The 12,138-nt window shown below is 41.5% G+C and overlaps 1 protein-coding gene across 21 annotated transcripts in view; it reads right to left on the bottom strand.

Moving 5' to 3' along the window:
* Positions 1–12,138, bottom strand: part of PLEKHA5 (pleckstrin homology domain containing A5) — a 203,807-nt gene that overhangs the window by 12,871 nt on the left and 178,798 nt on the right. For 12 of the 21 annotated variants that reach the window (XM_036459053.2, XM_036459055.2, XM_036459057.2 and 9 more), the window contains 5 exons: positions 8,949–9,050; positions 4,573–4,684; positions 2,287–2,333; positions 1,341–1,526; positions 397–514 (listed from right to left, as the gene is read on the bottom strand). In XM_036459053.2, coding sequence (XP_036314946.1) covers positions 397–514; positions 1,341–1,526; positions 2,287–2,333; positions 4,573–4,684; positions 8,949–9,050 — 565 coding nt within the window. Of the gene's footprint in view, positions 1–396; positions 515–1,340; positions 1,527–2,286; positions 2,334–4,572; positions 4,685–8,948; positions 9,051–12,138 lie in introns of those variants that run through there. The other 9 variants (XM_036459059.2, XM_036459061.2, XM_036459060.2 and 6 more) reach the window with 2 other exon arrangements.

Below are 12,138 nucleotides of genomic sequence, written 5' to 3'. Positions count from 1 at the left end.
CCCATAGCTCCTTATCTCTAGGTCTGTTCTTATTATGTATAATTTTTAAATAGAAAACCAAAAATAAAAAAATAACACAAAAAGAAAAGCCTTTTACAAGTGTGTCATAAACTTATTTCTCAGTAAAACCTCACAGGAACTGATTTATCCCACTTAGGATGAACATTCCAGAAATATCAATGTGTTTAAAAGAAGGTGCTGCCTCATGCCTAGCTGAGGTGACATCATATATGGTTTATGGGTCATGTCATTTTTAAATATATGAACCTTCTGAATTAAAAAACTTGTCAGATTCCAAAGTTTTCAGATAAGGGATTGTGGACTGTTCATGTACTAGCTCAACATGAAAATGGAATTTATTGCTAAAATGTCTGAAAACACATCCCAAGTTCTGACCTTTAACTGAAGCTTCCATTTCTGAAACAGGTTCTGATTTTTCTTCTCCATTAGATTCATCAACTTCTGCCACAGTTGTTAACTCTGGTTCACTCTTGTAGAGTCTATAATCTGGACCCTTGAAAGGAAGATATGCAATTAAACAAAAAATTGGTGCAAGTTTCTTGTAAAATGTTTACCAATAAAGACTCAAATCAAACTCTAAAAATTAAAAGCCTCAGTTACCTATCTTGGGTATAACACAATAATTAATATATGCTACAACTAAGATAGAAGAAAAACAATTTGAAGTATTTTTAACAGGTAAATGTTTTGGTTTTAAAAGTTAGTAATATTCCTCTTGGGAATAGAGTCATTTTTAGAACATTTTTATCATAATACAACTGAGGCCTGAAAATAATTATATCATATTAACTCAATTAGTTCGATTGCCTTTTTCCTTGTTCACTTTTCCTTGTTTATTGCATTTTACATTTGTTTAACCCAAACCTCCATTTCCAGTTTCCATGGGTGATGTCTCTGCTTGGCAATGTCCACAACCTTAACAGTTTTTCTAGACTGAACTGCCCGCGTGCGTCCCAACCCTTTTATCATTCCCAGCAATCCCTTTCTTTCTGACCTAAAAAGATTCCATTTGTCCACGACATCCTGACATGATAGGTTTAAAATACAACTCATCTGACCATATGCAAAGCAACCATTCTATAAAAATATTTATGAAAAATATGAAATTATGAAGGATGATTACAGTTGTGAAAACATTAAAAAGTGAGAATGATATAACCAAAACAGAAAAACAAAACAAAAGGATAACGTTATAAACAAAAACAGCCCTGGCTGAAAGCGGTGTTATAAAAAAAAGTTTGAGTGTAAAATAAATTCACTTTCAAAAAAATGAGAGGGCATATAAAACTGATTATTCTGTGGCTACTGCAGCCACTTACACAGTGAGATCCATTTCTTGTATATCCTTGACCTTGAGTCTTCTTGTCTTCAGGCAGATGGACTGGGCCCCTGCTATAACAGAGCAAGGAGCTGCTATCACTGGGCAGAGGGGGGATTATGGGAGGCTGCTCTGTAAAGTCATAGGACCGAGGAAGTGGAGGACGAGGTGGGGCTACTTCCTCTTCCTAAAGATTGTAGAACAGTCACCTTATTTAGATAAGCATACTGAGTTAAGTAGATCTAAATTCTTTGCAATGGTAAGTTAACTTAAATTAGCTTTAAGATAGTTAAAGGGACACTGCCAAGCCAAAAGTCTCATATTGAAAAGTAACACCGAAAATACTTATGATAAGTCAATATAGTTTTAAATAGGATTGTATCTTTTTTGGTAATTCAACGTCTAAAACAGATACATGAAATGATTGCATTGCATTTTAAAAACAGAAGAGAAAAAAATTAATTTGAAAATCTTGTTGCCTATGTTTTGTGCCATTTTCAATGGAAGAAAAACAAACATTTCTTTTTGATTGGCTTTCATACATAATGTAAGACCATAGATGCTTTCAATTCGGTTGACAGTATCTCTTTGTAGTTGCAATTTCTTTATAGTATGCACGATACACAGCCAACTTCTCTATCAATCATCCTACAAATGTTATCAAGTATAGCAATGATAAAAATTCAAATTACTTTTATTATAAAAAGCATGACAATGTTAAAGTTCTAATATAGAGATGAAAAATAGTGATTAAATTTTTTGCATTAAGGGAAGAAAAATCACATTTGTTAGAAGTACCAAATCACTGAACCAGTGAAATTTTAAGATTAAAACAATAACTAGAATGTATTTAAAAAATACGTTTGTTATGAGTTTATGAATAGACAATTCTAATTCATGTTTTAAACATTTAAAATAACATAGTTAGACAAATAATTCGAACGTACCTCATTTTTGTACTTAACTGTTGTGAAAGGCTTTGATACTGCTATACCTATTAAAAAAAGCATAAAAAATAACTTATACTAAACATATCTTTTTAAATCTATAGAAAAAGGAAATAATTTCATTTATTTTAAACTAGGGCCCTTGTGCACAAATTTTGTGCATGGTCCCCCATAATCCAGTCTGCACCCTCTCCAATTGGGGACTCCTTGGGGGATGTCCAATCTCTGGTTTAGGCCCAATCCCTATGGCCTAAACCAGTGGTTGGACATCCCTCTTGCAATCTGGGACCGCTGGTTTCTAACTGCTCACCTGCATGCCCACCTGATTGCCCCTAACTGCCCTCCCCTGCCAGCCTAATCTTGCCCCCAAGTGCTCTTTCCTGCTGGCCTGATCTCACCCCCAAATTCCCTCCCTGTCAGCCTGATCACCCCTAACTGCCTCGACCCCTACCACCATTGGCTTTGTTTGGAAGAAAGTCGGACATACAGAAGATGATTGGTTGACCCAGTCTAATTAGCACACTACCCTTTTAATAGTATAGACTGATTATATATAGGATAGAATTGCTTAATTGGGGGGGGGGGGGAAGCCTTTTTCAGCAGGAGATGATCTTAGCAGACAAAAACACATAATCCCTATATCTGGACTATAGCCAGCCTATGCACTATACTACCAAACCAGTCATGAAAATATTGAACCGCTTTCTTAAACCTTACATCAAACAGCTGTTGCCCTTAAAACCCTTCCTCAGTCCCCACCTTAGGTTCTGCCTTCGCAGTTCACCCAGATTAAATTCTGATTGGTCAGTTTCTATGCCAATTAGTGTCTCTAGGCCTATCTCTGGGCCTGATCAAAGCGGCGGGGCCGATCAGCAGCCCCTGAGAAGGCCCCGAGAGAAACAGAGGCTCGGTTGCCAATAAAGCCAGGAGAGAAAGGGAGAGGCAACAGCTGATCAACAGCTGCCAGCTCAGAACCTGCCCCTCTCTCTGCAGGCCTCCCTCTGGGCCTGATCCACAGCCCCCTAGGCAGTCAGTGCTTGACTTCCCGTGTTGGTTGAGCCTTGGTGGTTAGGGACCCTGGCTCTTTATATCCATAGATTAAACATTCAGTTTCTAATCTCTCTTTTTAATATTTTCAGAATTTGAAACTAACTACATTAAAAAACATAAACTAAAACAACTTAAATAGGTAAGTGAGTTTTCTCAAACATTTACTGGTATAAGTACATTTTGATATCTTTTAGGAAGGTAATCTGGCCGGGCCTAGCAAAATGGAAAATGTGTCATTTCCCACTTCTTGAAATCCAAAGTACTACCATATACACACACACACACACACACACACACACACACACACTATTCATGACAGCATGGCTTATGACCAAGGAAAATAACAACAAAAACTTCAAAACCTAAAAACATGTTCATCATCACAGAAATGGATATGGTTTGAAAATTTGTTTTTGTTGATGCTCACCTGAAGTTAATTTTACCCCATTGCATTTTCAGAGAGAGTGGGAGGGAAAAGGATAGAGGAGGGAAGAGGGAGATGGAGAGAAAGAAGGAAAGAGGAGTAGAGGGAGAAGGGGGCGGGAGAGACATCGATGTGAGATAGTGGCGGAGAGTGAACATGCCATACCCTTGACTGGAAATTGAACCTGCAACCCTTCGGTGTGTTGGCTGACAGTTCAAACACTGAGGTACCAGGGTGCTTTTTTCTTTAAGCTATGTTTTTCTTTCTTTTCTTTTTTTTTGAGAAAAAGGAAAGGAGAGAGAGAGAAATATTGATTGGCTGCCTCTTGCATGACCCCTACTGGGGACAGAGCCTGCACCCCAGGCATGTGCCCTGACCAGGAATCGAACAAGCAATCTTTTGGTGCGGGGGACTAAGCTCAATCAACTGAGCCACACCAGCTAGGGGCACACAATGAATTTGTACACAGCAATTATTATATTGCAGTTAAGAACCAAAGAGCAAATGGTTGATAACAGGGATAATATGATCCCATCTTCTGTTGTGGGGGGGAAAAACCTCACACAACCAAAACACTGTTTGCGTGCCTATAATTACAGTGCACATAACACGATGATTTATTTTTGAGTGGGTGAGGTGGGCAGAACTTTTGCTTTTTTACTTTATGCACTTGTGTACTGACTCAACGTTACCAAGAAGAGTGTTGAAAAACCTATTAAAATAACAAAAGTAACCCAATTTTCTGTGTCATCCCATTTAGATACAATACTATGGCCAATTACTGCACAACACAATGCAAAACGCAAACGTACCTGTTTCCGCAGTGCCTCTTTGCTGTTTGTGCTTACTCAGGCCTTCCATGACATCCTGAATTCTCCAAAGTTCTTTCTGAATCTGTGCACGCTGAATTCCTGCTGATTCGGTCTATCAGCGAAAACAGACCGCATACAGAAAAAAAAAAAAAAATCATTAAAGTTATATATTCTGCTATTTATATGTTTTAAAAGAAGATTTTTAGTGGCACTGATAAAAGATAAAGCAGAAAAAATAGATATATTTTTAAGAGGGAGGATCCAAGATGGCTGCTCGGGTAGACACCTAACCGCAGCAGCACACAACAATTTCAATGGAATACAACTAAAATGTAGAGTGGACATCGCCCAGAGCTACAGGTAGTCGACTGACTGAAAATTCTACAACAAGAAGGAAAGAGAAAACCAGAAGGAAAATCAGAGGAGCTGAAAAAGCCTAAGGTACGGAGACATGCTGCGCGCCCGCACGCACGTCCGCACGCGGAGAGGTCGCAGCCGAGAGGAGGAGAGGGCTGGGTGCTGCCTGGCGTTCCCTAGCAGGAAGGAAATAAAACCCCCAGCCTGGGCTAAACCCCCGAATCGGCAGTGCTGACCCCCAGTTATGAGCCAGACCCTGGGGACCCAGGCTCCGGCAGGGGGAGACAGGGCTGTGAGGCGGAATCCCAAGCGAGCAGCGAAAAGCAGGGACCCCGGAGTCGTGCGCACATTGTGCGCAGAGGACTGAATGTTGATTCTGATGCTGGATTACCCTAGTGAAGAAACAAAGCCTCCAGCGGCACTGTGCCTCAGTCCGGACTGCTCTGAACCCCAGTCCTGGACCAGACCCTGGGGACCCAGGCTCGGGCAGGGGGAGACAGGGCTGTGAGGCGGAATCCCAGGGGAGTGGCGACAAGCGGAGCCCCCAGAGTCGCGCGCACTGCACGCAGAGGACAGTCTGTTGACTCTGATCCTGGACTCCCCTAGCGGGAAGGAGAAAAAAAAAAGCTCCAGACTGGAGGAATGCGACAGGGAGCAGGAGCCCCTGCCGGACACCAGCCAGCCGGGCGCCGGCAGGGAGCCGGGCGCCGGCAGGGAGCAGGGCGCCGGGGCCCCCAGGGGGGGGGTGCCCCTGAGCCATCGACCTCTGAGCGCGGGCAACGGAGCCAAGGCCGGGGGCTGCTTCCTAGGCGGCTCCGACCCCGGCAACAGGCTGGAACAGCGCGGGAGCCCGCGGAGAACAAAGGGGTGCCACAGGGCAACCTGCTGAGCTCCCAGGACAAGGAGGAAGAAACCAAAGTTCTCAATGTGAAGACATCAAGTGAGAGCAAAAGATAGTAAAATTACTTAAGAAAGAATACAAAGAAGATCTTGAAAATTCAAAGACTAAGTCAGAACTCAACTCACCAGCCAACATTGCAACATAAATGCGTTTAAAAAAAAAAGAAAAAAAAAATGGACAGAATGTTGGAACAGCGGCGGCCAGGCCTAGAGTGCCCAGGCACAAGGCAATGGCAACCGGGCCCGGAGCAGCAACGGCCAGGCCCCAGAGCAGCAGCAGCCAGAACCAGAGCAACAACAGCCAGCACTGGAGCAGCCAGACCTGGGGCAGTAGCAGCCAGGCCTGAGGCGGAGACAGCCAAGCCCAGGGTGGCCAGTCCAAGAACACCCAGACCCGGAGTGGCCGGGCCCGAAGAAGCTGGGCCCAGAGCAGCCAGGTTGGGAGCAGCCAGGTCCAGAACAGCAGTAGCCAAGCCCGGAGCATCCAGGCTGGGAGCGGCCAGACTTGGAGCGGCCGGGCCCGGGGCAGCCGGGCCCAAAGCAGCCGGGTCGGGTGCGGCCAGGCCCGGAGCAGCGGCAGCCAGGTCCAGAGCAACTAGGTTGGGAGCGGCGGTGACCAGACCCGGAGCAGCTGGTTGTGGAACGAACTAGAGCAACAGAGGCCAGGCCCGGAACTGCCAGGACCGGAACAGCTCGCTCTTCGCCTGCCCCTTCCCCACGGCTGCCTCTCAGACATGGCTGGAAACTTTTGTGGGAACTTGAGGGTCTGCTGAATCAAGTGATGAAGGCTTAGATCTGGATGTGTTGAGTTAGTATAGCGCTGGGGTGATGATCTGTGAGTGCCTTGGGTGGGGCCTGGATGAGGCTGGTTGACCTATTTGGAAATGTCTTTTGTGTGAAATGTATCATTGGGCATGTGGTGGTATTATTGATATGAGAAAATGCTAAATAACAGATTTACTATCTGAAAAGGGATTTACTATCGGGGAAAGGGAGGGAGGAAGAGACTGAACATAAACTGTGCACCTATGGATGAAGACAATGGGGGATGGGGAGGGGGCGGAGGGTGGGGTGGGAACCTGGTGGAGGGGGGAAGAAATGAGGAACCTTTGTAACAATATGAACAATAAAGATTGATTTTTAAAAAAAAGATAAAGCAGAAAAAATATAATTTTTCAGCTATAAGCGTATTATTTCACATCTCCTCAGTAAGCTTTGTCTTGTGTTATTTATGACTCCAGAAAAGAATACTGGTTAGAAGGGACTAAAAATGGAAAACCGAAAAATAGAACAAAATAGAAAGTCTCAAAACCCAAATTTAAAAAAACAACAACACTTTTTTTGGGGAGAAGCAATGGAAAGTATATTAATTTCTGAAGTCCTAAAACATGCAGACATGCCAAACAATCAAAAGGAGTTTTTGACTGATGGAGTTAAATGTGTTTGCAGAACGAATTCTCAATTTTGGGATCTAAACTTATCACTGCCATTTTCATTCTAAGTTACATCCACTGTCTTACTTCTAATACCCCATTTCATGTCCTCAGGCTAAGAACTGTAATTGAACTCTATGAATCTTACTGCTAGATACTTAAGATAACAATAAATATCGTAGGAATGGAACATTACTGAAAAAAATAGACACTGAATAGAAATAAGTGTCCCAAGTCTAGAAACATAAGGACTGTGTGCTAACGCTGCCTCCAGATGTACTGCATGACCTTTGTGATCCAGCTCTCCAAGCCGCAGGCTGAAAGCACCAAAGCAAAGGAAGTCCTGACACGGGGCCCAAGGCGATGGCAGCCCAGAGATGTGAATACTGCTATGAGCACAGGGAGGGAACAGCAGCTACAAATATTTGATACTATAGATGCTCTATATAGAATCTATATTACTTATGCAACAATTAAAAAATTATATATATCTGTATTTTTTTCCTATCTGAAAGGTATACAGTGAAAATCTCATTTTAAAATCTATTTTGCATTTTCTGGTTACCACTGACTTTGAATAATATATACACACTTGTTAGCGGTCTGAATTTTACTTTTTTATGAATTAAAACTACTCATGTTTTACTAATTTTGCTAATGTACTGTTTCTCAAAAAAAAAAAAAAAAATCTTTGCAGATCTAGACAGTAACTCTTATTGAAGTCTAGGAGTTAAGACAGTTCTTTCCAGTATGTTACCTTTTGAGTTTGTCAATGTTGCCTTCAGTGCTTAGTTATTTAATAAACACTTTTACAATATGCTTTATGTGTCTGATGCTGTTCTAAGTACTCCAAAAACATCAACGCATTTAATCGTTATAAGCCAATAGAAGTAGGTACTAGTATTATTTTTATTTTATAGTGTGGAAACCGAGGTGCAGAACTGTAATGCAACTGGTCTAAGGTCACATGTGCCATGCTACTAATCACAGAGTGTGCCTTCTAGCTCTTTATTATTACTACGAGAGGCCCGGTGCACAAAGATTCGTGCAAGAATGGGCCTTCCTTCCCCTGGCTGCCAGCACTGCCTTCGCTCTGGCTGGAGTCGCCTCTTTGCTCAGCCCCAGAGCAACCTTTCCACCTTCCCACACTGCCCAGAGGCCCGGAATGGCTGGGGTGGTGCGGAATGCCTGTGTTGTCACCATGGCAACGACACAAGCATCCCATCCCGTCTTGGCCACTCAGCACCTGTGAATGCAAACTATCCTTCCATATTTGTTGGGTTAATTTGCATACTCACTCCCAATTGGCTGGTGGGCGTTGCGAAGATAACAGGCTAAATATAGTTTGTTAAAAGAGGCATTTGATATAGAACGAATTAGAATAAGTCAGAATAAACTTTATTTTTTTTTTAAAAAAGCTAAAATATCCATTATTTGATAAATTTTTGTAATTCAACACCTACCTCAGTGCCATGAAGTTAGCTAGGAACAGAGAACACTATACTATGCACCTGATGGAATACATAACTTTAAACAGAGAGAGATGGGAAATCTTGTGAGATAGTAAGATCCCTATCATTGAAAATACTCAAACTCACATCTTAGGTGGCCAATACTGTAAAAACAGTAATGGGCATACATGAATCTATGAAGATAAAACAACGTAAAAAAATGACACTTTTATACCTGAACTTCACCAAGGCGATCTAGCTGCTCTTGCATCTGGTTCCTGGTAATAGTTACATCGTATTCTAACTTATCATATTCTCTCCATGCTCGCTCCAGTTCCTGAAAGCAAAAGGGCTTTCATTATTCTAATGTTATCACTGCAATTATCATGTAGTTTATATTGGGCAGAAAACAAAACACCTTTGTAACTAATTTTCCTTTATTGTTTTTTCCCCCTCATTTTTTTAATTAAGGTATTCTATGTGTACATACCTTACCAATCCCCACCCCCCCTTTATTGTTTAAAACAGTTCCTTGTATGCCTTGATTAAAATTCTCCCATGAATAAAAACACTAAATACGCTGTATTTTACCATGTTAGGTTTTCAATAACACAGAAGACTGATATGAATTTAATTACTTAAGAATAAATTTACAGTAACCTATAAACTTAATTCAGCTAACTACACAAGTCATAGACTCAATACAGACATTACTCACCTCTACTTTACTCCTTTGGAAAAACCATCACCCCCAAACTCTAAAATCATAGAGAAAGTTTTCATACTTGGTCTAACTCTATTGAATATAGAACGATTCTACAAGCGCTCAAATTACATCATGATTATATTCTGCTTCTATGGGTTGCAGTTACCCTTCAGACATTCAGAGAGTGGTGGTATGAGGTCAACAACTTGATAAACTAAAATAGGGCAGGGACTATATTTTATTAATTTCAGAAAAAGGAAAGGAGAGGGATAGAGCAATAGAAATATCAACAAGAAACACCAATGGGCTGTATCCTGCTTGCCCCATACTGGTTTCATGGAACGACACTCAATTAACTGATCCACACTGGTAGGGTGCAGGGACAGTATTCGATTACTATTTGATCACCAGTTATCTGTGTGGTGCTGGCACATGTAACATAACCAACAAATGCTTACTGAATGCTGTTGTAAAATGAATTAATGACTCTTGTCTAAGAACCTCTCATGACCAGGACTTTCTTGCCCTGAGCTGCTTTGATGAAACTTCCCTAGGAAAGGTCAGTTTAACAATAGCAATAGTCTGGGGACAGGAAAGAGGGTACTGATTGTAGAAGAAAGTATTTAAAATATTTTAAGAGGGTACTTAAAATAATCTTATTAAACAAACAAACAAACAAACAAACAAACAAACAAACAGCAATATCTCAAGTTCCTAGAGGACCTCTTTTCAAGGTACATACTTTAAAAAAATTAAGTTTTAGAATCTGGTCATTTGGAATCATTGCTTTTTGAGTTTAAGATTCTCCTTAACAGGTTTACGGGTGTGTGTGTGCGTGTGCGTGTGTTTCAGAGAGGAAAGGAAAGGGAGAGAGATTTTAACATCAATGATGAAACCTGCATGCTCCTTAGTGGGGATTGAGCCTGAAATCTGGGCATGTGCCCTGACCAGGAACTGAACCGAGACCTCCTGGTTCACAAGTCAATGCTCAACCACTGAGCCATGCTGGTCTGACTCCTTAACAGGTTTTAAATAGGTAGCCTGAGGAGCCTATTAAGCAGATTTCACAACGAATTAAATTTTTAAAAAGCAAAGTAATAAAGGACTGAAGATTTTCATATGATCTTGATGGTATAAACACTAGCCTCCTTACTTGGCTTCAGCAACACTCTTTTTATCGGAATAAACAAGGATATTATCCCCTTTAATAAAAATAGCTTCTAGCCATGTTCAAAAAAAAAAAAAAAAAAAAAAAAAAAAAAAAAGAGGCAAATTTAGGTAGAGGGCTTTTAAAGGCTTCAGGGAGGGTAAAATGAGGGTAACGGATCTGATGGCAGCCCAGTGATTAAGAGAAGATGGTACTGCCAAACTAACACCTAACACCCCACAGAAAAGCCAGAGTTTGGGGGAAGGGGCACAGAGGGAGGAGGAGGAGAGGAGGAGGTGGGCCCAGGAGGAGAAAGAGGGCCCCCAAAGGCGCTGTAGAAGCATCTAAATATAAGAACATTTTATTTTTTTACAGAGAGGAAGAGAGAGGGATAGTTAGAAACATCTATGAGAGAGAACCATGGATCAGCTGCCTCTTGCACAACCCCTACTGGAGATGTGCCCGCAAACAAGATACATTCCCTTGACCGGAATGGATTTTTCAGTCTGCAGGCCGATACTCTATCCACTGAGCCAAACCGGTTTTGGCTATAAGAACATTTTAGAATGGTGGGAATCCTCATCTTTCTTATAGAAACAAGAGGAGAGACTGAGAGCTAGAGATTACTTTTCCAATACCGTATTTTCCGGCGTATAAGACGACCCCCTAATTTTACAGTTAAAACATAGGTTTAGGCCTATATTCGCTGTATAAGACTACCCCCCACTTCCGAGGCAACACCAGTTCTTTTTCTAATTACCGTATTTTTCGGATCATAAGACGCACTGGACCATAAGACGCACCAGTTTTTAGAGAAGGGAAATGAAGAAAAAAAGATTCTGAAACAAATAGTGTCCTAAAATATTTTATGTGCATTAAAACCCAACATCACAGTCATAAACACATGTAATCAACCCTGTAAAGTAAACAGCAGCATTTAGAACCATTTTAGAGCCGGGCAAGCACACAGAGACCACACAGAGCCGGGCAAGTAAAAAAACTTTTTTTTTTAAAGTATATGTGTAGGCTATATTTGGACCATAAGACGCAGGGACTTTCCCCCCCCACTTCTGGGGGGAAAAAAGTGCGTCTTATGGTCCGAAAAATACGGTAAATTTTTAACGAATGACATTTTCCGAACATACCGTAATATACCATACATTGATACGATAAATGGAAGGTCTCTTCACAAAATCCGTTTAGCAGCATATCGAGAGGTTTTTCGGGATATACTCGGTGTATAAGACGACCCCCGATTTTCGGTTGACTTTTTTTTGTTTCAAAAGTCGTCTTATACGCCGGAAACTACGGTGGGTTAAGAGCAAGGAAACATAATATACTTTCAGTTTTCATAACCTGGAAATTCCCGCCTTGCACTGTATCGTTTGGCCCGAGTCCCATAATCCTGTTGGGCCTCCCATTTCTGCCATTATCTCTCAGCTCCTCAAACATAAAACACCAGTCAGCAGGTGATCCCAAGAAAAGGGTGGCACTGGCATAAGGTTTCCTTCCAACACCTGGCTGGGTGTGTCATTAAAGAATTTAACGGATTATGCAAGCACAATGTTAAAA

The sequence above is a fragment of the Pipistrellus kuhlii genome, unplaced genomic scaffold (assembly GCF_014108245.1).
Source record: "Pipistrellus kuhlii isolate mPipKuh1 unplaced genomic scaffold, mPipKuh1.p scaffold_m20_p_3, whole genome shotgun sequence".
Taxonomy (NCBI): Eukaryota; Metazoa; Chordata; class Mammalia; order Chiroptera; family Vespertilionidae; genus Pipistrellus; species Pipistrellus kuhlii.
Note: the sequence above shows the minus strand (reverse complement) of the source record. Positions and strands in the feature narration are given on the sequence as shown.